This window comes from Anser cygnoides, chromosome 2 (genome assembly GCF_040182565.1).
Source record: "Anser cygnoides isolate HZ-2024a breed goose chromosome 2, Taihu_goose_T2T_genome, whole genome shotgun sequence".
Classification (NCBI taxonomy): Eukaryota; Metazoa; Chordata; class Aves; order Anseriformes; family Anatidae; genus Anser; species Anser cygnoides.
In genome coordinates, this window is record NC_089874.1 from 128,691,830 (window position 1) to 128,718,411 (window position 26,582).

General features: G+C 37.4%; 1 protein-coding gene across 8 annotated transcripts in view; it reads right to left on the reverse strand.

Annotated features, from left to right (window-relative positions):
• Positions 1-26,582, reverse strand: part of NCOA2 (nuclear receptor coactivator 2) — a 202,746-nt gene that overhangs the window by 75,859 nt on the left and 100,305 nt on the right. For 7 of the 8 annotated variants that reach the window (XM_013172477.3, XM_048077045.2, XM_048077042.2 and 4 more), the window contains 2 exons: positions 5,848-5,949; positions 4,789-4,961 (listed from right to left, as the gene is read on the reverse strand). In XM_013172477.3, the coding sequence (XP_013027931.2) occupies positions 4,789-4,961; positions 5,848-5,930 (256 nt within the window). In that variant the 5' untranslated portion in view covers positions 5,931-5,949. Of the gene's footprint in view, positions 1-4,788; positions 4,962-5,847; positions 5,950-20,985; positions 21,084-26,582 lie in introns of all 8 variants that reach the window. The other variant, XM_048077044.2, reaches the window with a different exon arrangement.

Here is a 26,582-nt window from a genome sequence, read left to right on the forward strand (position 1 = left end):
ATCATATAGATCCCATAGCTCTTGCATGTCTCTTTTCATTAACTACTATTCCTTCTCCCAGTGTTGTTCAGCTTTCACATGGTGATTCATTCAGTCCAAGGTCTGTCTTGTAAGGCTAGTCTGAAAACAAGATTTGACAACTCAAAAGTACACATTAACAGCTAGACTGATAACCACCACCCTGATGCCCCTTCACTGTACTACTGAAAATCTGATACACAGAACACAAAACCTCTTCAGAAAATAGGGAAACATGAAAGCTGGGCTATGCGAGGAAATGGAGTTGACATATCAAAATTGCATTGGGGGATACTTTGGTACAGTAGGTTATATCCCACTGCACATGAATCTAAATAACACAAGTGGATGTCATCCTAAAAAAAAAGGCTGCTGAAAATAGAAAGGCATGGAGAGTAGAGGGAGAAAAATATGAGATGCAGACCTGGAATTTAATAAAAGCTACAAACGGGAATTGAGAAAAAAAAAAGGCAAAACAAAAACATACATTGTACTCAATATCGGGACACATTCTCCAGCAATCCCACTGAAGGGGGCAGAGAAGACTACTTAGCTAGAGAAACTGCTGAGGAAGCTTGAGGTGGTCTTCAGTATCCTCTGGAACCTAGTGCACTTCGGATACCCAGAGGAGAGGGTAAAAGCACAACTAGATAATGAAGACAAGGAGGTTTCAAAGACTGAACCAGCAGATGCTCAAGCAGTGAAATGTAATGAATAGTCTCTGCTTGGAAATGTGAGCTATTTACCTCCTGCGAGTGAGGTTAGCATGATGGATAAAAAGAGCTTTAAACTAAGAACAAAGATTTAATTTTGATAGCCTGTTCAATAGGGAAAAAAATACCTAGAGGAGGATGTAGCAACTAAAAACAATAATGAGAAGGAAAAATGAGAGGAGAGAGTCAGAGGATACAATTCAAGGAAAAGGCCTGCTATAGGTATGAGATTTAATAAGACTGATGTGAAACAGTTCAACTGATTATAAACTAATGAAAGCTAATTATAGCTTCTAGGCTGTCTGGCATATAAAGGAACATTTATCCCCAGTGGTCTTTACTCTTCCCTAAAACAAGCTTCTTAAATTAAGCATGTTCAAATATGAACTTAATGTGCTTGTACACACACACTATGAACACATCTGCAACATATATAACTACTATTCTTTCAAAGTAATGTAGCATAGACTGCATATAGCAGGAGAAATTACACTTTCATGACCATATAACACAACTATAATACCTTTGCATATCAATTTTATGCTATAAAAGACAAAATGATATATTTTTTTTCCAAGCAAAAGTCTCAAATCTCTAGTAGAAATATCCTAAATCACCTAAGATTTACATTAATACAGCTTCTGTTTTATCCTTATATTAGAATCACAAGTTTTAATCTGCACTGGACAAGCACAAATGTCTATGAGATCACTGTAAGATAATATAGAAAGAGTCCCCTGAAGGAAATTAAGCTTTTTAAAGAAACTTCATTCTCCCAAGTACTTAAAACATTTCAAAACCCAGAGTAAAACCTCCATTCAATGGTTATATCTTCCAAATATCTTTAATTCATCTAATGAATTCAGTTACAAGCATGTACTCTTGCTTCCAAATTGTAATAAAATGAATTTCTAACATACCACACCTAAAGAATCTTTGAGTATATACTGTGAGAAATGATATAACGATAACAGATAAAGTATTGCAAACATATATTTGCATATAAAATATATCAGGATAATAATGTACTAAATTATATAGTATAACTGTGGAAAAAAAAAAAATTATTATTTTTTTTCAGTTACCAGCCCAGCAAGCTTGACATAGGAAATGAATATCAGTCTGTACTCTTTCCTTCCTCATTTTCATTCCCAGAACTTAGAATAAAGTCTCCTTGTCAAATCTCAGTTGCAGCTATAAAACTTGTTGCTTTCAGTGGCTTTACAAGGTATTTATAAATGACTGTGCTTTGTAAGTAATTAGACCCTAATGCGTTATTCTATTCATAGACAGAGAAGAAAATTTGTGTTGAAGAATTTTTAGGATACATTTTTAAAAAAATCCAAAGTCTTTAGTAAAACTTCTATAAAATAAGTTTTCACAAATCTAATCAGTCTTTGAACAAATGCACAATAGACCCACTGTGCAAAAACTGTGCCACCTTAATTTGTCCAGATTAGTGTAGAATCACTCAGAACCTCCAATTTAAGTTTCCTGCTACAGGTATTCAGTGTAACCCTAAAAGTAATAAAATTAAAAACAAAATCAACAAAATAACTGTAAGAAAATATGATTTTTAACCTGAGTCTCATGGCACTTTATATAAGTATAGTATTATTTTTATTATTTTGTTTTAGAAATAGGTACTATTAAGATAATGGGAGTGTTTCACCATTGTAAAGGCACAGCATGCAGAAGATGTCATCAGACTGATTTGGAACAACATAAAACATGTATTTATATTCCTCATTTAAATACATTAAGAGCAGGATTTCAAATGTGAGGTGATAAAACCTCTGCAAAATATGAGGCAGTAATAATAACATTTTCATTATCTCTTCAATATGTTTTCCTTGATTAGGTCAGGCACAAGAGAAGTATAGGTACACTCTATTGTTAATGCCATTTGAATGTTTATTATATGTGAGTCACATTTGTTAACAAAATGTGTTAACAAGAACCTGTTTGAGAACAATGCTGCATTTCTGAATATGCTGTCATTTGAATTTTTATTAAAAGGAAAATCACCTTAAATTTGCTGTAACAGCAAACAGATGTAGCTTCTATATAGAAATTGGCATCAAACTGTCAATTAATTTAAGGGATTAACTTGAAGCTTCACAGTCTTTGTTTCTAGACTCTAAGATGCTATTATAATGACCACCTTGAAAGTCTGAATGTTTTGCAATGCTCCTTAGAGAGGATTAAAGTCCAGTCTGTACCAGCTATAACTTATATGTAAAGATCCAAAGACTTATCAGTCTAATTGTTCTCAGCTGAAGAACCTTGTATAACAGATCAACATCATAAAGCGTAATTTAATATCTTTATTGCTCAAGGGTTGCAAACTACTTCTACTTGTTGAAATAAACTGCATTCATAGCTTTTTTAGCTTACCTTTTGAATTTTACTTTCAATAGTTTTTGCAGTAAAACTTTATGAGCTTAGAAAATGAAGTGCACATTCAGCTTTGGTAAAATTCTGGCATTATTGTTAGCCCATGATGACTTAAATAATGTAAATGTAACCTAGTCTGATGAGTGTAAACATTTTATAACAATATGAAAACTGCTCTTAAGATACTGGTATTGAACAACAAAACCCTGCCTTTGCCAGAGTGAGCATGAGTTAGTGCCAAATTTTCACACTAGATTTTCTAGAGCTTTTTAGAGAATTATCAAGGGGACTAACAGATTTCTCTCTGTGCACTCACTTCCCAAGAAAACACAGTTTTGTTGTCATTAGGAAAAGCTTCTTCCTTATGCCATATCCATAAAGATAAGGGGAATGTGTCTCCTGATGACAGCAATAAATAAATAAATCCAAAATTGAAAGTGAGAAAAGGAAGAGCGAAAAAGATAAGGAAAAATTTAAATCCCAAGTCAGAAAGATGCAAAATTGATGGACACTGTGCCAGCATAAGAAGTATACTTTTATCATGAAGCATGGCAACTTGACCATCATTATCAGTTAAAAAAATATGGAAACATAATAGCATTAAGAAGAGAACTAAGGCATAGAAACATCCCTAATGATTAACCAAAACCAGACACTTTGGAGCCATTTGAAATAATTTGACACTTTACACTTTCCATTTAGTTTTGAACAGGCTAATGTCTGGAACTACACTACTTATCTATTTGTTTTATAAATGTCTAAAGTATGCAATACATAAGCTCCAGTTTTATAAATTCACTTATGCAATATGGAAAAAGAAGCATTGCTTTGAAAAATAAAGGAATTATTCTAAACGCAGTTTATAAAGAAATTCCATTCTTCTTCTAAATGAAAGGAAAACTAATGCGTACACACTTTAAGAATTTGAATCTGCCCCAGACACCTTCAGTGCTATTCAGGCCTGTCCAGATAGATCCATAACATGAGAAAAAAACCTTCTAAAATTTTTAAGTTCTTAAAAGATTTTTTGCTTTAAATAAGAAATATATCAAAAGAAAAAAAAAGTAATCTTCTAGACAAAGAACAGGAAGAAAACTGTCACGTTCTCTGGTTTACATTTATAACAGGATCCTATCTGGAGATTAGAATAGCTCCAGATCTATTGTAGTTCAGGATGTGATGTCAGAATTTAGGGGACACAGATCATTTAGGCCACAATATCTATTCATATGAACAAAAGAAAGCAAGAGGGGGAATGAAGAATACTTTTGTACCCCATGCTCTCCTGGATTATTCCTGTTTTATGTGGAGTCATCATCCATGGAAGAGTATATAAGTACTCTTTTTTTTTTTTTTCCCCAAACCATCCTGCTAGTTTAACTTTTGTAAAGGTGCAACTGATTACAATTCCATTAGATGCACACATCGGACTGATCGACTTTCCCTCACAGGCAATTCCTGAATTTTTTTGAAGGTTATTTTTAAAATGTTGAACATGATAATTAACACACTCCATACACATTGCATTACAATATCTTTCACTATTGATTAAAAAAAAAAAAGGAAACTTGCTAAAGAAAAGTTGAAGAGACTATTTGGGTTTGCCAAAAGTAATAATAAACCTGCAAAATATTCAAAGTCAATTAATTAGTCTTCTTACCTTGTTCTTTTATCTGACGAATTTGCTTCACAGTTTCTTTCAAGATTGCACATTTGTCAGGTTTAAAGTTAAAGTTGTCAATATCATTAAAATTTGCAAATATCAGCTCTGCAAGTTCCTCTATGTATTTATTCTCTTGCTCACGATTGCGTTTCTCAGTGCTTCGTTTAGGGCTGGAAAAGGAGTTTAAAAAAATGTTGTATTTAATGTCAGTTTGTTTGCCATCTGGTCAAAGATGATTTTTAAATGCTTTGAGAGAACTTTCCCCTCTTGCTACAAAGATATACTACAAGTTTCTCAAACAGAAAGGTTTCTTCTTGAACATGAAAAGTGTCATTAAAAAAAAAAAAAAAGACATTATTTTTCCCAGTAGTCGTGTTTTGTTTCAAAAGAGATTTGGGATATGAAGTTCAAAACAGAGGATTAACTGGGGCGGTGGTGACATCTGAACATTTACAAGTCTGCTTCCTCATGTTGAGAATCCAAGGAATATCAAGCAGTGTACAAGGAAATAAAACAGCTTAGAAAGCTAAACCAAACAATCCAGACTCCTCATGCCGCCTTCTGAAATTGTGCAAGACGGTCATAAGAAAAAAATGCTGAATCAGCTGTTGCATTTTAAGAATTATTTCAGTGTTGGTCATGCAAATGTTATAAAACAGTAAAATATTTTTCAATTCTTTGATAATAATGTACAAGAGAGGTGGTAAAACAAACAAACAAACAAACAAACAGACTTGTAGACTGCCAGTATGAGTGTCTGAAGACTCTTTGCAATGATTGGCCAAAAAAGATTTTTACACAGCTGTCATATTGTCACCCAAATTGTATATTTTGCACTACAGAGGATTAAAAAAAAAAAAAGGCAAAAAAAATAATAAATCCCAATCCCTACTCTCTATCCACAACAACACAGAATTACCAAATCAGTTTAATACTGACTCCTCCTAGCTAGAATGTCAAGTTTGTCATTTCCTAAGATTCATGAAAAACACATGAACATTTAACATATTTTCTAAGTCTTTGTCTTTTGACATCCTCAGACTTAAGTGGTCTAACCTGGGTCCAAGCTGATCAGGATCCTTGCGCTTTCTTGACTCTGCCCTGGATGGGTCAGAGGTATTTTCTCCCATTCCACTCATCTTGAACACATATCAGCAACTGAAAGGAAGAAAGAGAAGGGAAAGGGTTATGGTGGAAAAGTTATGAATTCTTCTGTTTGTATTTCTAATTTTCTTGTTCCATACTCAACTCAGTTTTTACTGTGCAAATCCATCATTAGAAATAGAGTTTATTTGAAAGGCACCAATAAAAATACCATGTTTATGACCCCACAAAATGCTACACAAAACTCCTCCAGAACAAAATCTGTGATGGGCAAGCCAAGCATTCTCATCTCTTTCATTGTTACCAGTTATGTAAGAACAGGTAAGTACATTTTGTGCCTGGGTTGCTGAATTTTCATGGCAATCTTGCAAGGTTGAATGCAGAAAGACAAAGGAAAATCCATAATGCCACACAACAAGAAAAACACAACCGAACTGAAATACGTGAAATGAAAAGTATCCCAGCTACACAAAAAGGTAGCACATACAGCTTTACTTTAAAATCAAAACATGATGTTTGCACAAGTGCATGCACAACGTAGTAGAAACAGAACATCTGTCAACACTAGAGATCACTGAGGAACTGATAAATATTTTGTATATTTAATCTACCTCATAAGGAAAATAACTTGTCAAGCTATCACGTGTTAAAACAAAACAGGCTTATTACAATTTGTGCAATAAACAGGCCAAGGAAATCCTGCCCCGCTTCTGGCCCCTATTGTCTTGTACACCTTATGAACACACATGGAAGTCATCTTACACACTCCTCAATAAATAGCAATATCCCAGAGACAGAAAACACTATAAAAAGGGCATAGCGAGGTGATGCAGGTGATCAAAAAGACCATCTAATGCAGGACAGTCCTCAGTCACCATCTGTCCAGTTGCTGCCAGCTTTGTGAATAAGATGGCAGAGGGGCACTTCCAGACATTTCAGAGAGATCCTGCATTGTTTGGGATGAGCAGAAAAATAAACAGGAGGGCCATCATGGAGGAGATGAGCATCTCCAGGATATGATTCAAACCATGTTAAAATGAGTGCTGGAGGCTAGTGCCACTTCATACTGTCATGAACTGGAAAACTTGGTCAGTTATCAAAACTGTGGGTCCACCACCTCCTCTGAGCCCCACATTTTTGCCAACTCCCTTCCCTTTGCTGACCCCATCAGCCACACACTGAACTCACGGAGGGAGCTGGTGTGGGTTAAAACTGCACTCTCCTCCTTTTCATTTTATCTTTTCAAAATCTAGCAACCAGACTGTGTTGGTAATAAATGTGTTGGCTCATACTATAAATCTTAGTTTTCCCAATGAGCTGGCTGACTGAATATACTCGTGCAAACAGTCTGGAGACTGAGATCCAGGCAGTTCTGCAGAGATGTTGGGAAAGGCCACTTGCTTAAACTTGAGCAAGCAAATGAAAACACAGAGCCTTCTCAGATTCACAACTGAACATCATCTAAACATTTTTTCTGAGTTAAAAAAAAAATCCTTTATTTTTAGTGAAAAAAACACACAAAAACAAAACAAAAAAAACACACAAGATAACAGAGAGAAGAAAGCAGAGTAATTTTCCTTTTTCTAGGTATATGAACTGTATAGCTCCCAATCTTAAACAACCTCACAGTCTTATATATGGATGGTACCAGATTCTGTTTGAAAAAAGTATTTGGATTATCTTTTTCTTTATTATGTCTATACATGCGTAAGTATACATCCATGTACGCGTATACTATCAACCTGTTGACCACAACCTGTCACCTTGCACTGCCTGGGGGGACTCCCAGGGGCTGTACTCAGGGCATTCCCAACGCCACACCAACGCTGACCTTGCTGCAGAGTACGAAGCATCTGCTGCAGCCTCCAATGTGTCCTGTGGCATAATGTCTGCTCCCTGACAACGACATGTCTTAGCTGACTGTAGACAGTCATTCACATCATCCTACTTACGTAAATATAAAAGTAGACATACACATTTGTCTAAATGGCTAAAAGCTAAGCACTTTCTTGAAAATGTGCAGTTTCACAAGTATGCAACAGTAGAGAGCCAAGGAAGAGGAAATACACTCTTAAGAAAATTGTGACAACGATTACAGAGAAGTTATAAAGAGACCGCAGTCCCACGTGTCTGGCAGTGGAGAGCTGGAGAGCTTCAGGCCATGCTTCAAAGACTAGACTTTTCACTGACCAGTAAAAAAAAATCATCAGCGTGATGAAAGCTGTACATTCCAGAGATCATCTCTGAGCAAGACTCAGATGGTGGCCTAAAGTTCAGAAGAAAAATTAGGCTGGGGAATCCCTTCCTTTCTTATGCTTCCTAAGTAATACCTGAGAAATGTAGATCAGTTGGGTGTTTTTCTAGAGAAAAGCAAGCACAGAGATCCATGAAAACCTATCAAATATTCAATCACGTTTAGGGGAAACATCTCCCTCCACTCCTCCTTCCTCCCTAGGAAAGGGTACAGGAATATATATTCATTTTTTCTACCCAATCGTTTGGGCTTACTTCAAAGCAAACTTTATTTTTGCAGGAACCAAAGTTTCACTGGTAGATCCACCAAGGCATAGCTCAATTCTCCTTCCATTCACACTGATGCTGTTCTGTAGGTATTCCCCTAGGATGCTTACTATCAGCCTTCAGAGGATATATTAAAACTAACCTGCCACCATAAACATCTAAACTCCATCTTTCTGTATTTTAAGGGAACAAAATTGGTGCCATTACTATGAAATTAGTATCTTCTTCTCCCCATATTAAACACAGTAAATGGTTCCAAGCAGTTTTTATTATTTGTATTTTATTATTTCCTTTATTATTATTATTTGCATTTACGGGCCATAACATCTTTTTCTCAGCAGCATTGTCAGTTTGCTCTTAGAATGAATTACCTTTTCCTTTTTACTCATCATAAAGTTTTTCTGGAAATCTACCACCTACTACAATGTTTGTTTTCTCCTCTCCTGATGTCTACATTAAAAATCACATTCAATACCTCAAAGATAGGCTCTACAACGCCTGTATTTTAGATGCCTGTGCTCTGGAGCAGTGTGCAAAATCCAGAGTTATGTACCTTGGAAAGTGGAGAGCTAGATACTGATGATACTGGGCAGTCTAAAAAAAATCTCACAAGCCAAAATGAAAGTCACTTAGCACTATCCAGTACTAAAATCAAAGGGATGTGCACGCAAAACATACCTTCCTAGGGAGATTAGGGTCTGACTGGGATACACATATTTCTGCTGCTTTCTTGGTATTCAAAAATCAAAATCCTCTCTTGAGTTAGAACAAATGGGGAAGAATCGTCTTTTAAAAGCTGTGGATAGATAATCTGCTGCCTTGCTCGTCCATAATAGTTTGTACTGACTAGAACAGAGATGAAGATTCAGTTCCCTCTTTGCAGAGGGGTTTCATGCCTCTGTGTTTAATCATGCAGAACAGCCTCAGAGGTGGTAGCTTAACTGCTTGCTGAAGCTGGAAGCAAAGACGTTACTTAACTCTTAGGAATCTTTAGACATGTATTCAACTAAACTGACAGGTAAATTGTACAAAGTTTGTCTTAAGTAGCAAGGGACTGAAGTTTGAATCCCTTGGGCTGAGAAGGGTGGCCATCCTGTCTCCCTTCTCAAGAATGATACTAACAAGTCAAGTAGAGCCAAAGAGATGAGCGCCCACCCAGATTCCTCACGTGTTTTGAAAAGAAAGCAGCTATTTCAGTTTTTTCTTCAAGAACTAATTCATATTCCATATCCATGCATACTACTAGATGAAGATCTCTAGAGGGTCTGGGTATCTCCATGACTTCAATGACGTGTAAGCAAGGAACTCAACCCACATTTTCTGGGAGAGATTACTTCTGGGCACATGTAGAACCAGAAGAGAAGGCATCTAGGAAATTTTCAAGTGAAAAGGGAAAAAGTCTAAAGAATTTAAATATTAAGGGCCTAAACATACAAAAAAATATATATATATCTGTGGATCAGGAACAGCTAAATTGCCTATAGTGGTTTTAATGTTCTGCTCCCTCTCCACACACATTAATTTACCCATCCTGAACTTTCTTGATTACTCATTATTAGTAATAGCATTGTAATAGACAAAAATTCATAACATTACATAACTTTAGACTTTAACAGCATGATTTAGTAACTTTTAAGGTTGTTCTAAACATTCTTAGTTTCCTGAACCACATGGAGAGTTTCTCGGATAGGAAAACAAACTCCCAAACTTGAAATCTAACCTTTTCCAGGAAATGTCTCAATTCAAAACTGAAGCTGCTGAGAGTAGAATGACAAGTTAAAGGCTCAAAGTTTTATTCCAGTATACCTCCCCTGTAGGGAACTACCTTGGACTGGAAAGCAACATTGATCACGCTCCTCTGATCTTTTTATACATCTCTGCAGGAATTTCCAGAAAGACGTAAAGAAATTGAATAGTTCAGTTCATCTAGTGTTATAGAAGAAACTGAAATGAAATATCATCTCTTTCACATGTTTTCTGAAGCAATTTGCAGCAAAAATCAAGAAAAAAAATGGTAAGGCTTATTTAGCTTGGTATAGACTAGGAAAAGAATTAACCAAACCAGATGAGTAAAAATAAAACCAACAGTAATCACTAAATTGAGGAGAGACAGACAGAGAAATCCTTTTGTTAAGGAAAAAAATGACAGGAAGGTACGTCAGATAATGAACTAAAACAATGTTTATTTGCAAGAAAATGTCTTACAAAGGTGAATTAAAATGAATGTCATGCAGAATTAACTGTCATGCAAGATCAGACATTCCTTTTATTTTGTAAGTTATCTGGGAGTGGTACTGTACTCCAAGATGCAAACATAATATCCCACTGTGGGATTAGTATTTTGCCTTCAATGGTGGTAACAACTATATATATATAGTTGAAAAATATGTATACACTTTTCCATTTGTGCTACCAAAAAAGACTGCAACAATAAGTAAGTAAGAGCTCAACTTCTAACACTGGCTCAGATGCCACTCAAGCTTCAATTCCACTGGGCATCAGTGAGGAACAACTGAGCAATGGAAAGATTGCACTCACTGCAGCATTTTTATAGAAGGAAGGAGATAATTAGAGAAACGGTACTGTTATTACTAAAAATAGCTAAAGAACTAATTCTAGGCTCCAACAGATGCCCTGTACCAACAGGACATCTCAGGTAATTAATTTCTTACTTTGCATTTATATTTAAAAATAAAGATGTATTTTTCTGCTCTCTCTGTTTCACTAAGCATCCAAAATACCTGCGTATTTCTGCCTATTTTTTTTCCCAATTGTTAAATGTAAATCACAATTCAGAAAATTAAATGAATAATCTCTTGGACAGTGCACGTTAGTAATGACAGTCATTGAGACCTATTCAGTTACTACCAGATGTTGGGAGATTGAAAAGACAGAGCCTGAAAGAGGTTTCAATTCATTTTTTTCATGTTATCAGTAACAAAACAAAAATTTCTGCTCTCATTGTGACAGCACATCCGCCTTCACAACCCCCACCAGCAACTGCTCTAAGTTAGAAACACAGAGAGAATTTTTAACCTAACTATGAAGCAATAGCAAACATGGTATTTTACAAGACAGTTGTCTTTCAAGAGGAAAGAAATAAAACAATGTAAACCCCAAAATAAAACATGTGAGGCAATAAAATAAGTAGAGGCCTCATGAAGGACGAGACAAAGAAATCTAGCACAAATCGGTTGCATGAATTTGTAACGTCTCCTCCACTTCTCAAATGCCACCAAGGAACATGGTGTATTGGAGTAAACCTTCCAGCACTGATCCTCAGCATCAATGAATCCAGTTAATCATCCAGAGTTAATGCAGAATAAGATAATGTGCATTTTATCTCTTATCAGTGTAGGCCATCTTCCAAACAAGGCCTGTTAAACTGTCAGATTTATTATAAGCCCAACAAATGCAGTTAAAGAATAAATGTGGATTACACCTTCAAAGCTGCTATTTCAGTCTGAAAAGTAGCAAACAAAAGGTAACATACCATATAGCAGAGAATCAGGTAGCTGTACCACACTGCTACCCTTCCAGCACACACGCAGTTAGTGTAGGTACAAGTGCTAAATATAGAAGCAATATGTTCAAGTTACTGTTTTGGTGAGTAATAAACAGCACAGAATTATCTGGTTTCCTTGAAAGAAAAAATATTACAATTTAATGAAAATTTTGGCTAAAATTTTCTCTAACCGCCCAGTTTACCAATATAAACAGCTCACATTTCTGTGGTTAATTACAAAGTCAAACATACATCCATTATAATTCATTTTTTTTTCCTGTGAAATTCTTATGATTAGAAGCTTTCAGTCTCAGTTTCAAAATTACTGAGGCACCCTGTGTAACACTAATTCTGGTACAAGCCAGAGTGAAGTTGGAAGTCACATGTAACTTGTGATTCTTCAAGTTTTTTCTTGCTTATGAACTCTTTTTCATTGGGTTCGTTTTTATATCTGAAAATATTTAACAGTGGTATATGCTGTAATCCACAGCTCCTTTGAAGAAGGCAATAATGGCAAGCACTTGATAGCAACTTTCCCAGGCCTGAAAAGGAAATCACTGTCAGAGACAGGATAAGATCCTATCCCAGAGACTGCGGCCACTGTAGCCTAAGGACTATCTGTTAGTCGTGACCAGCAGCAGTTCATGGAGATAGTTTGAAATACGCTTCAATTCCCAGCATTTGCCACTGAGAAAGTGTCAGAATTCCCAGAAGCTGAGGGATCCGGCCTGTGCCTGTGCAGCTCCCTGTGTGGCTGGGGATGCTCAGGTTCCTTGGGTTTCCCTTGCACTGGTGTTCGGACAAATCAAGGGACACATGGATAAGGGTTTGCAAATGAGTAAAAAGTAGAGTAGAAAATTCAGGAAACGAAAGGAGCAAATGAAAAGTGATTGCACTGTCTGCTAATATTAAACTAAGGCAAGATAAAGGCACCACTAAAAAGGTTGATGGGGAAAAAAATAGTGATATTAAACCATCATCCTGTGTACACACCCTGGTGTAAGTAAGGAACAAGCTCTACAACCAACTTCTTATATCTATCCATAATCACCCAACACATGGAGCTGGGACGCACCCCAAAAGAAACAAAATCATTCTGTCAAACAAGTAAAATGTCCAGCACCTAAGTTGGCAAAGTTAATCTCATATTAAAAATCCAAATTATGTTATCCAAGGGTATGTTCCTTTGTTTTCCTCAAATCCACCACTAATTTCACTGCAGATGAAACCGCCTAAAATCTTTGTCACCCTGCAATGGTCACACAGTATAAAGTGAAAACAGAAAACAAAGTTTCTATGAGGAAGGTAGCAGTAATAAGTTAAAAAAACTCTAAAGTCATCTTTAAAGGGCTTGTATTGAAATCTGATGTGCACCCATGGTTCATCTGGCAGTAGCCTTTTCTATCTGAAAATAGCACTCACTACTTCAAAGATACAATTTCATTTGAAAGTGAGACTATTAGAGGTAACATCAAAACAAGATTTATGGTAATTTTTACTAAATTCTACTTCATGCTTGAACTCCACAAACTAGAACTAAGAAAAGATACATAATTTATTAGAAAACATAACTATAAGAGAATTGAACATTGGCTCCGACACCTACCTCCCGCTCGTATTTTTGCTCTATCTACAAAAAGGCCTAATAAACAAATGTTTAAACTGAAGGCTCCTTCCTCAACAATATCTTTTCTCTTACTTCTGTGTAATGGCTTTAGAGTGGTGTGTTAGACAGTAACAAGAAGACATATTCCATTTGCAGACTGAAAGCCAATAATGCTCATGAATTTTTTAGCTAAAAGACACTTCAAGATGCCACTGGGAAGACCGTCTAATAAACACATTAGGCTGCAAATGGGCAGCAGCAGCTCTTTAACACATGCTATAACAATCAAATAAATGGCTAACATTAACGTTCAGTGTTAGGCTGGTATGTCTTAGGACTTTTTTAAAAATCCACCTGTGTCTTAAAAAAATAAACTATTTCTTTCTTTCTTTTTTTTTTTTTTTCCTCAGATACTCAAAACCACAGGTTTGAGAAACCCACAGCTCTACTTTAGATGTTACCCAAAAACTCCTGGCTGACATCAGCACTGTAAGATGGCTCCTACCTTCTGTATTCCCATAGGCGAAGTCTCTTAATATAGCCAGTCACTGAGCTCCTTACAGATTAGCCTGCATCAGCCACCTCTAATATGCCCAGAAATAGCAAGTCTAGGCTTTAATAAGACAACAGAGAAAAATATCATAGGAAGAAAGTACCCTTTTTACCTAACGTACAAGAGTTTTACTCCATTTCCACTTTCAAAAAGGTCAGTTTTCACCTTTTTCACCAGTAGTACCATGTGATACAACTGAAGAAAAATTGTTCAAGACTCTGCATTGTAATTTCAGATCAGGGATTTTACTTCTCTCTCATTATCAAGAATTATTTCCAATTCATAATATTTGACAACAAAAGAAATACAGCTAAATACCACCAAAGTTTCCATTAAAACATGGCATTAAACAACAACAAAAACACAATGCCAAAACGTTTTTGTAATATATGCTAGTCACTCTTGTATTCTTTTGTTTGTGGTGGGTAAATAAGGAAAACAAAACACAAGCCAACAAAACAAACAAAAAAAAAAGCCCAAATTTTAATAAAACCATTTAACCTCCTAGGTTGCATTTGATACTAATCAAACAATGGCTATAAAAAATACTACAACTTGAAGCATGTTCTCTGGAAAAGGAAGAATCAAAATTCTTACATAAGATGTTTATTTAAGCTAAAGTTTTTCATGTATTTCACATCTATTAATAATTTTACTTAGCAAACTGATTTGGAAACAGTATTTCAAATGCACTACAATTTGAACTAAATATTTGTGAATATCAAAAGAAGCTGACAAATGAAGCAAATGTAACATCATAGAACACAATAATATTATAGGAAACCCAGTGTTTAAATAGTCTTCATTTCTACTTGAAGGCACTATTTTTAACAGTGAGTTAAGCATATTTTGACTCCTACTGAATCCTCTTTGCCAATCTCAGTTTCAAAACTGCTATTTTTCCACTTAAATTCCCACATCAACGTTCCCCAAAAAGCCATCAAGTAGCAAGTGGAATAGCAGACAACTGCTCTCACAAGTTTAAGGCACTGTGTGAAAACTCAGATCCAGGAACACTTTGCAATTTCATAAATATTACTGATATGAAAGTATACACTACTTACAACACCAGTAAGCTTATACAGTTCAGTGTGATTTTCAAGATGCCTATCTTAATAGTGAGAAAAAGTTGACAGACCACAATAGACAAAGGCATTTACGTATCTCTGTGTCATGTGCATACCCTACATTAGGTTTTAACTCAAGTTAGCTGCCTGTCAAATATTAGATAAAATACATTCCATTAATAAAAAGCTCAGGAAACTGGGTTTCTTACAACTAAAAAGTGAAAAGCAGAGGGTGAAACAGAGAAAACAGCATGACTTTTCTGTATCAATTGTATGTAATAATATATGAAATTGTCCAACAGATCATATTTGAATTTGAGTTCTATCATTTATCAACCTCAATTTCAATGACTTTACACAGTGGTCCTCCTTGTCACTAGGGTCAGCTTAGCATCTCTACATGGCTCTATGACTCAAGAGCTACCACTCAGCTACTAAGCTAAGTATAAACCAAACTTGCCTCAGAAAGAGACGCTTATTCTGCATGCCACCTTTCATAGCTCTAACCTGGTCATCAAAATCATGTTTCTCCAGTCTCGGATCAGGTACTGTTACTGAAAATACATAATCTTACTGAAATTCTAGCTGCAGTTCAGAAAGTCTAGTTCTATACATCATCTCTTGTACCTAATGAAGAATTAAACTCATGGCTCAGACTTGCACTCAGCTGCAGCACTAGGAGAGTTTGTTTCTGTCATCCACCCAATTACCTATTAGTATGAAGCACACTGAAACTTCAGGTCATTCTTCTGAATGCCAAGATGCTAAATACCAAGCACTTAATTAAAACTCTGATTTGCAGGAAGCGTAGCTAAAACATTATCTAAAGTAGTTCTACATATTTTGGTGTTGTTATCATGGTAAAACAGTAACTTACCCTACACATACCTACAAGATACACCTATATACTAACACACTTCTTTTCCAAATAGCTATTGATAATCTCATATGCATGCATTTAGTTTAACAGTTTGTAAGAATATACTAGAACTTAACAGTGGACCAGTCAATGCATCTATATTCAATTTAAATATATCCTTGTACTCAGCTTCACAAATAGCCATGGGTATAGGAATGTTTACAGCTGCTTGAGAGGTAAATTCAGCTTCACGTCTGGACATGGTCCTGGGCAGCCTGCTCTGGATGACGCTGCCTGAGCAGGGGGTTGGACCAGGTGGCCCCCAGAGGTCCCTACCAACCTCAGCCATTCTGTGGTTTTATGATGCCCTCTGTCAGTCAGGAATGAAGTTGGTGCCCATATGAGGTTCAGAGCTTTGCACCACTTCTTGAAATTATACACCCAGGTCATCCTCTTCTGTACAATGACTGGATTGGCCATTGCCTCTGCCTCTGAAATGAATTTAGAGCAGGAAAATTCAGTGCCCTCCTCAGCTGAAGGTGGCTCGGCTTGCTTCAGCCCTGGTCCTGGGGAGTGTCCTGATGACAGGGATGCAGTCCTGGGTGGCACTGCCATGGGAGACAGCAGTCCTGGCTTTGCTCCCCTCAGCTGGTGCTTTCTGAATCACACCCAAAGCAGTATCCTCCACTTATACTGGAGCAGCAGCATAAGAGTTTGAAGTTAAAACAAACAAACAACTCTTATTATTTAAAGCTTGAAGAACAATCCGGTTAATATGCACTCTTGAGTGCATACTACCTTGATAGCATGTGCACTATTTGAGTGCTTACACTTGTATCAACTGCCAACATGCAGAAATACATATTTTTAATTTTAATATAGATGTATATTAAAGTCTTGTCAAAGATATTGAGAGCATTAACTGTACAAGTTGTGATTAAGCTCAGAAATACAAACTAATAAAATAAATGATGTCAGAGCCACACAAAAGTTTCTTGCAAACACATATGAAGTTCTAGATAAAAAAATAACTGGATAGAAATTTAACTGTCTATGGAAGTCTGTACACCCTAACCAGATACATTCTTAATAGACCCATAAGTTCAAAAACTGATCTGTGATGACAAATAACAATTATTAATGACTTCAAATTTCATGTTTATATCAGTCTTCATTCATACTCTTCTATTTGCCTCAGTGAAATACAGCAACTAGCAATAACAGAAGAAGAAAGTTTAACTGTCATCTTTAACCACCTAAAAAGAAAACATAACTCATAAAAACCTATTTACTTTAGTTAGTCAGCTGTCAGGGAATATAACCTTGTGGGCACAAACTTCATATCCACAAATATATAGAGAGGAGTGCAGCCTATGACCAAATAAAACATATGTAAGAGTGGCTGTGCGCATCAAGTTAAAGACTAAAATTTATGTAGTGGTTTGTCTGACATGGAAGTTCACTTCACAGAAGATGTTTTGAGGACAAACTGCAAGACAACTGCAGAATGACCCTTTCCTCTGTTTCTGAAAATTGGAGGTTCATGAGCCATCTTGGCTCTGGTATTCTGCCCCTCTTCTTCCCTCCAAACCTATCTTCATTTGTGCCTAATTTATGCTTTAATCCATATGCATAACTTCGGTTTCCCCAGCACTTACAGGCAAAACCCTATAAGCTTGCTATAGCTCTGTTAACAGCAAAAATGGCATTTTGGAAAAAAATGGGGGTATATTATGACTCAATTGAAATAAATCAGAATTTTATCACTGACTTCACTGAGGCTTGGATTTTCCTCCTAGCCTACGAGAGGAAGATGTCAAACTGTTATTTCGCTCTTTTGTATAACATAAATCACTCCACGGGCCTGTCACAACTGTACTGGTATCCTGAAGCCCAAGGAAAACAAGGCTGCTCTACCACTAAAGCTGATTGTTACCACCCATTTTATTCTCTTCGTAAAAATAAACTGAAATTAATTTGCATTAACAATGAAACCATTTATGGTAAAGAAGAATAACACTGGTAAGAAAGAATGAGTGTATATTCCATGTATTTTAATTTTGGAATATAATTAAATATAGTTACTAAAGTGGAGAATAAATATCCACTGCATTAATAAAAGTGGTTGACCAGAAGGCTGCAATATACTGCCCCAAAGTGCAAAACAGCATGCATTTAAAGCTAGCTGGACTGAACTGAAAAAAAAAATAAATAATTTTATTACCATGGAGTTCTAACAGAAATTTCTTATTGACATCTAGTATTAGATGGTTGCTTAATCACAACATGACTGTGATTAAGAAATGAGGAATCATCATTTCTCACTCCTGAGTCCTGTGCTACCAGGAATGAGGAAAAAGAGCACCACAATATCTTATGGTTTGTTTGGGGACGGCATGCATAGTAGATAATGAATGTGAGGAATAAGATTTGAAGACCTAAAGCCTTATCTGTTTCGAATAATTTTTTAGTGCAATTCAGACACTTTTGTATGCCTGCCAGAGCCAAGTGGGTACGAGTCAGGAAAGCCAACCAGGAATCCAGCAGGATGCCCTCAGAGGTACAGCGATCACCAGATCATGGGTGGTGTTCCCCTGCACTCCGTTCAGCCGGCTTGGCTCGTAGACCCATTCCCCAGTCCTTAGCTCAGCTTTGTCACAATAATTATGGGGCTATTTTACCGTAGTGCACTAACAAATTTATTCAATTTATTAACGAAGGAGGTTTTGATCATCAAGGCTATGTTCACACCTGTCCTTATTTCCCCCTGTCCCTGTTACTAGCACAACATAAATAAAATGGTGCTGCAAAAAATAACCAGCCAGCTGACTTCAGCATAGCATTTCTTATTAAGTATCGTGGTTAGAGCTCTGGAGTGAAAAGCCATTTTCAAAGTAGTCGCCCAGCTCAGATTTTCCAAGAAGTATTTTTGTTTGTTTGTTTTCTTATAACACTGTATGTTTTGCAGTGCACTAATGCATTCCCTCCTACCTTATACAAGAATGTTCCCTTACAGAGATGGCAAACAAACAATCAAACTAACTAAAGAAATGAAAGAAGACAGCCACATCTTTTGATTGTCACCAATGCAACCTTTTTGACTGTTAGCATACAGGAATTTTGAAGTGTGGGTAAAAGGCAAAATAATATTCCTCTGGTCAAAGACAGCGCTTGAAGTTTTAGATGAGCTACATATCATAGTTGAAGAATTAGTTATAAAGGAAATATTGGACTTTTGAGCTTTGTGAGAACCCAGAGCCATTTCAAAAGCACAGTCTATCCAAAAGGTTGATATTGTTCAAAGTTTTTTCCATTAACATGCCAAATACAGGCAAATACGAATGACTGCACCAGCGGTAAAGGTCTATTTTCCTCCAAAACATAGGTGCCACCCTTCCAGTTAGCGCTGCTCAGCCCCCGCTCTCTCGTGAGGTCTTCCGCAGCGAAATAAAGGAACCCCAGGCAGCAGGGAGAGGAAGTTTCATTGTTCTGGTGGCTTCTCCGTTTGCTGCCGGGAAGGCGAGGGGCTCGCCGGGCGCTGGCCAGCGGTGCCGCACGCTGGGCCCAGGCCCAGGCCCGCGCTCCGGCCTGCAGCGGGGCCGCGCTTCCAGCAGCCCGGCGGAGACAAAAGGGGGCAAGCAAATAAATAGCGCCGGCTTGTTTACGTTTCTGTCTCTGTCCTCGCAGTATGAAGTAAAGTAGCTTCAAACGCACGCTCCGTTAATCTGGGAGCCATAACATTTTCCTTCCCCCTCCTATCTCAAAGCAGCACGAGTTTTTCAAAGTCCTGAAGAAAATAAACTACGGCATTTCCTGTGTGCATTTAATTAATTATTAAAGGGATCCGACGCGTGATAGTCATCACCGCTATTGCAATAGGGATCCGGGAAAGCACACTTTTTAGCAAGCTGCCAGTGCACTGCAGTAATGACCTGTTATACCTATCCTTGCAAGCCTGCCCTTAACTTGGGAGGCAACACCGTAGAGAAGTTACAATCAGTGCTCCCACGCAAATCCCAACATTTCATTTTACCATTTTTTTGTAGCGCAGGATCACTGTTATTGCTATGAGGTGAAGCACAATGCTGGGCTTAATGCCGGGTATGACAGGAAAATAAAACAAACAAGCTTTCAAGAACTTCCCAGGCAGGGGAGACAGCACACCATCTTCCCTTGATGCAAGTAACATTTTTTTCATGGGATATTATTATTAAATTCATCTGCAGAATTAAATGTTGCCCTCCCAAGGTTACCAGAAAAGTAAATACTGCCAAGGTATTCAATGACATCAGCACGCATAACCATGAGATAAATACGAGGTCTGAAGATTAACTGAATGTCATTCTGTTTGCGGGGTCACAGACTTGTAAAGAAAACTATTAAGATTAGAAAATAGAGAAAGTTATATAACTGCAAATGTTTCCGTGTGTTTTGTCTACTTAAGCTCTTGGTCAGAAAGAGAAAGCTTTAGAGCAAAAATGTCTCAGTCTGACTTCCTCTGTACTTTTTCATGTGCATAGAAATTACTGAATACTGAATGGTAATTACTGCAATGAAAAAGGCACTCGTGGGCTCCACCTCCTCTTGACAGTGGGAAAATATAGATGGGTTTGTGTATTATTCTGGACGCCAGAAAACTTGCTTACAAAAGTATTTCCTGCACACTGACTAAGATATATTTAGCCACATAAACCCATAAAACTGTCACAGGCAACCACAAGTTCACCTGTAGCCATTAAAAAGGGGGAAAACTACAGAAACTGGAGAACCAATTTTACATTATTTCTTTATATTTGTTACTTAGAAACAATAGCTTTAAACTCCCTTGCTCAAAAAGAAATTAACTGTTCCTCCCGCTCCCCAAAAGCAACCTCCCACCCCTAGCAAAATCCAGAAACCTCCGATGCACACGCAGGGGCACAGAGACGTGCAGAAAGAGAGCAGTAAGGACAATGAAGTCACAGCACTTCAGAAACACACCTTGTCGTCTTCCAGCCTTTGCAGTTCAAGGCAGATCCTACTAGTTTTCCTGCGTCTTCAGATCAAGATGTAGATAAATCCCCCATCCATCACACTTGCTTTTTATTAAAAACAGGAGGAAAAAAAAAAAAGGAAGGAAAAAAAAAAAAAAGCAATTACCAGTAAATTTACAGCCTTAAAAATATCAGCTCTGCATTATCCCAAACCAGTGTTATGTCTCGATGTAAACCAAAGCACATGCTGAGTGAGGACGTGCGCACACAGCAGCTTATCATCTCTGTCATCTGCTTCTAATGACAGCTGACAAACTGGCCGCACTAATCCTTCCCTAACTGCTGATCAGAGAGAGCTCCCTTTGACAATCCAGCATGGTGGAGTACTCGAAAATTCCTCCTGCTTCTGTTCTGTTGCTGCTCTAAAAAGCAGTTTCCTTTTCATTGAGATAATAGCTTTTTCTGCAGTCACGTGGTGCCCAGGCTACATTAGCAGCGCTTTATGATAATCGTCAGAGCAACTCCCCTCCCTCCGATCTTCCGATTTTTCAGGGTCCGACTCCTGAAGAAACCCGAACCCGCAACACTCGAGATCCTTTCTGCATCTGCCTCCATTGACAAGCAAATCGGGCTGCTGATGCAGAGGACGAATGCACGCGCCCTCTCCACTTCTTGCACCAAAACTAATTAACAAATACATTTTTAGGCACTGCCTTTGCTGGGGCATACACACTGGTCATAAACATGTCATATGGGACTAAACTGAATATTAAGTATGCTTAATACCAAATATCTGGCATGCTAGATTTACTCTTTTTCCCCTAGAGTACTTTATTATTTTTTTTTCCTGCAATTTTATTTCTGCTGCAATAAATACTCTTCTCTCAGCAACATCCTATGGCTTAACTCCTCCCGGCACTGAATTCTCATGCAAATACAAAAAAGCACAAATAACAATTTTTTGCTACAATCTCCAGCCTGAGTGCTTCCTTTTTTTTTTTTTTTTTTTTTTTTTTAAACGCAACGTCATTTATCTTGCTTTAACTCAGTACCCTGACAAGCATCTTAAGCACTGCCCAACAGGGAAACCCACCTAAGCTTCAGCTTCTGAGTTCCCATCCCTCCTGTTTACATAGTGCCAGATCCCAGGTGGGCTTGCACCTGGAATTGCAACTGTTCAGGGGGTTTTCTACTTGTAAAAGGCAAAGCATATACACAAAAGGCAAAGTATATGCACAAACACCTCTGACATCACAGATCAGCAATCCTTCACCTTCTATTTCAGTGTTGGGATTTGCAAACTCTTTAAGAAAGCTTTGGATGAAGCATCTTAAAGTAATTTTCAAGCCCGCAAAACAACTTTTGCAGCTTTGCATCTACTCTGTTCAGATCTTAATGAGGAAACAATTATTTTCTTTTCTCCTTCTATTTCCATCACCTCCCATTATCCCACATTATTCTTCTTAAAGACAAGACTGATCATAAACTTATGGCTTCTCCAGACACCGAGAAGTTAAGTGTTAGGGACTGTGGTTGTACTCATAGGGGAATAAGGTGGACATTGTGAGGAACTAATGACTATCTCATGCAATCCAGCTTTGCCCCATCACCTTTTCTCTTCACTCCTCTCTCCAGGGACAAGCTTATTCAGGAGCAGGCCCTGTTCAAGACTCTGGGAGAACCCCACTCCCAGGCCATGGCCAAGTCAAGGGATGACCTTTCTGGGGCACAGGAGCTAGAAATGGAACAGGAATGTGAACGAAGACCCCTCTCTGCAGCAGGATGAATCCTTTTTTCCAATTTTTCCCAATCCTTTTTTCTTTTTTCTGTGCTTTAGAGATGATCTGTGAGAAAGACCCAAAGTCCAGGAGTAAAAAATCCGATTCAATAAGGAGACTACATATTACCCTACATTCACCAAACAAACATACATGCTAAACTGAATATTAATATTTTCATATTAAGTTTTCTCTTAGTATATCTTTCTATCCCAAAGTGCCACACTGTAAAAGGTAATGAAAATACGCATTATTTTGAGCTACATACACCAACAGAATAAGAACTGCTTTGCAATCTCTACTTTCTTTTCTCAAAGCAAATCGTCACCAGCATTTTTCATATTAATTAACTGAAAGAAGGAGCACCAACAATATTGTCTAAATTAGCAAATGTCACAAATGTGGGAAAAACTCTGAAAATTACTGACAGCTATTTGGTAATCAATAAAAAATATTAATAAACAAATTTTATAAGTAAAATCAGCTTTCCCAAGAATATACACAAAATACTGCAGCTGTGAACTATAGCCTAGGAAAAACGCAAAAACTGGGAGCACGCCAGTCACACACCAGAGCTCGAACTGTACTGCTGATATTTGCAGGAAACATGAGATAAAATTCAAAGACAACGCAATATGGCGAGCACAAACACAATAATGGCTGTGTTAGGGAAGGAATTACATGTAAATAAAAAGGAGGGAACAGAAGAGGATTGTTACAGCCAGAAAGTGTGAATTAAAGACCGAAAGAAGTGGAAGTATACAGATGTTATTAAAAAGATTGCTTAGTGAAGAACAGAGAACAGATACAATGAATGGAGAAGAGGGAGTAAAGCACTGCAGTACATAGACTGATTCCAGACAAAAAGAGAAAGAAGAAACAAGCAAAAAATACTTCTATTAGAAAACACCAGTCTGCATATAAATAAGGAAACATGCAGCTGAGAAGGAGGAAAGGCTCTTTGGTTTTATCAACCAGTGAATAAATGCTTCCAGTGGAAACCACAGAGTCTGTGTCTGCTTTTCAATACAGTTTCACATGAACAAGTCCTACAAATAATCTGGAGATGAGCAGGTGACCTTTAAAACAAATTCTGGTAACACAGATTTTTCCTATGAGGATAAGACAAACATCTTACACAGCAGAAGAGTTTCATCTAAAGTTTTCCCTTAGATATATATTTCATTAATACTTTGTTTTGTTTGCCCAAATATAAGTGATTTCACAGGAAAGCTGTCCCTTCACTAAAACATTTACAGATTATATTTAACATGATAAAATAATTGAAATTGATAAAGAGAACTGATTTCATTACAGGCATTTTATAGAAGTTCTATTGAGTTTGTAGTTCGTGTGTGTGTGTATGTGTTTTTTCCTCCCTTTCCTTTCCTTTCCTTTCCTTTCCTTTCCTTTCCTTTCCTTTCCTTTCCTTTCCTTTCCTTTCCTTTCCTTTCCTTTCCTTTCCTTTCCTTTCCTTTCCTTTCCTTTCCTTTCCTTTCCTTTCCTTTCCTTTCCTTTCCTTTCCTTTCCTTTCCTTTCCTTTCCTTTCCTTTCCTTTCCTTTCCTTTCCTTTCCTTTCCTTTCCTTTCCTTTCCTTTCCTTTCCTTTCCTTTCCTTTCCTTTCCTTTCCCTTTCCTTTCCTTTCCTTTCCTTTCCTTTCCTTTCCTTTCCTTTCCTTTCCTTTCCTTTCCTTTCCTTTCCTTTCCTTTCCTTTCCTTTCCTTTCCTTTCCTTTCCTTTCCTTTCCTTTCCTTTCCTTTCCTTTCCTTTCCTTTCCTTTCCTTTCCTTTCCTTTCCTTTCCTTTCCTTTCCTTTCCTTTCCTTTCCTTTCCTTTCCTTTCCTTTCCTTTCCTTTCCTTTCCTTTCCTTTCCTTTCCTTTCCTTTCCTTTCCTTTCCTTTCCTTTCCTTTCCTTTCCTTTCCTTTCCTTTCCTTTCCTTTCCTTTCCTTTCCTTTCCTTTCCTTTCCTTTCCTCTGCAGAAGAAAGAGTGAATTGGATAGAGACGAGGACAGACCATGCCAGGGTCTGGCCTGTTGCTTGCCCTTCTTCCAACACACTTGCATCTCAGGCACAGACCGGCCAAGCAGTCCCAAAAGCTCTCATGTTTCTTTTAGTCCGTTCTCTCACTGCCTGTTCTCCACATCCTCCTGGAGAGTCTAATTCAAGCTTCATCAGCCTTTCAGTCCTCTCAATTCACCGTAGCAAATGGGGTGCAAAGATTGCCAGTTACAGCGATGGCAGCTGTTTACACTGCAGAGTAGTAAGACACTTGAAAACGTGTTGGAAAGATTACAAAGCTGACTCTCCAGGCTTTATTCAAGACAGGAGGCCACTGACTTTTAGGAAAGCTGACTAGCTTGTGTCAAGTGCTGTTTGTGAGAAAGACTGGAAGGGCAGAGACCTCCACCAGCACAGAAAATGAGAAGCAGAAATGACTAGAACTGACTTCCAGGAAGCACAACAAGCATATTACAGCTCAGATCAGGAATAAAAACAGTGCAATGATTTTTCACATGTTAAGTTTCCATAAATGTAGAAGCAAACATACAGCTTTCAAATATTAGGTCATAAAATTCCTACGTGAACGCTAACATAAATGTTAGGATTTTCAAGTCAAAACTGGAAACCTGTTGACTTACATGTCAATGACATTAACGTTTCTCCAGTTCAGGAACTCCTTATCCACCACTATTTGAACATGAAGTAGATTTTTCCTTTTCCTTTTACCAGCTGAAGAAAAAATTTTTTAAAAGTACTAGAGACAAAATCTAATTTTTCTGACCTTTGCACCTTCTCCTGAGGGCCAATGAACACCACAAACTCCTGCTGGAATCAAATTGAATGCACTTCTACTGCAATTTTAGTACTTCGCATTTCTGACAGTCTCAGTAACATGTTGCTAAGTACCTTGTGACTTCTGTCCATAACATGGCAAGGAAAAGACAGGAACCTCCTCCTCTCTTAATATCTCAGATATTCCTTTTAACTTCTCTTTATAGTATAAAAATGCCCATGCTTCTTAAACATGGCTTACCAAGGCTCTCATAACTTCATAACTGTGAACACTGCCACCCACACAGAGTATTCAGTGTGCAAGTTTCTGCAGTATCTGACTGGAGAACACAATATTGTGCCATGTGCTATATATAGCAAATAAGTTGTGTATAGGCATGTCCATTGGCAATTGTGCCTTTTTTTTTTTTAAATACAAGTTTGATGACTTCAGTTTACTGAGCTTTTTGAGTAATGGTTGGGATTTTTTTTTTTTTTTTGTAATCTCTGCTTCTTCAACCTCTTACCTTTAATTAAGAAGACATATGAGAAAATGGTCAGATCCTGGCAAAGGATTTGTATTTCTTCTTCTAAACTAATAAAGGGCTAGATCCCCTGTACTAGGGTACTTGCCAGGGCTCTCTATGGGTTACACACAGAGGACTGCTCTCTGATGGAGCTAGGCCTCAGCCCACAGAGAGACAATCTCACGACGGCAGAGTGCTTCCACTGACACTGAAAACACACAAGAGGAACTAAACACAGGAAGTTGAGCAAGCGGAGAAAACCAGAACGAGAATGGAAATACTACAGAATAGAAGTAAATAGGTTGTACTAACATGATATAGTATATGAATGTAGTAACCTCTACTATTCCTTCTTACAGAGAATGCAGCTACATTATGAAGTCCAGAATAATTTCGTTAAAGAAATGACTATTAACTCTACTAAATGTGCCTCTTACCAGTAAGTATCTTTTTAAAAACTGCTAGATTTTTTTTTTTTTTTTTTTTTGAGAACTCGGAAGTCACCTCATCACAGAACGGAAGTACTGG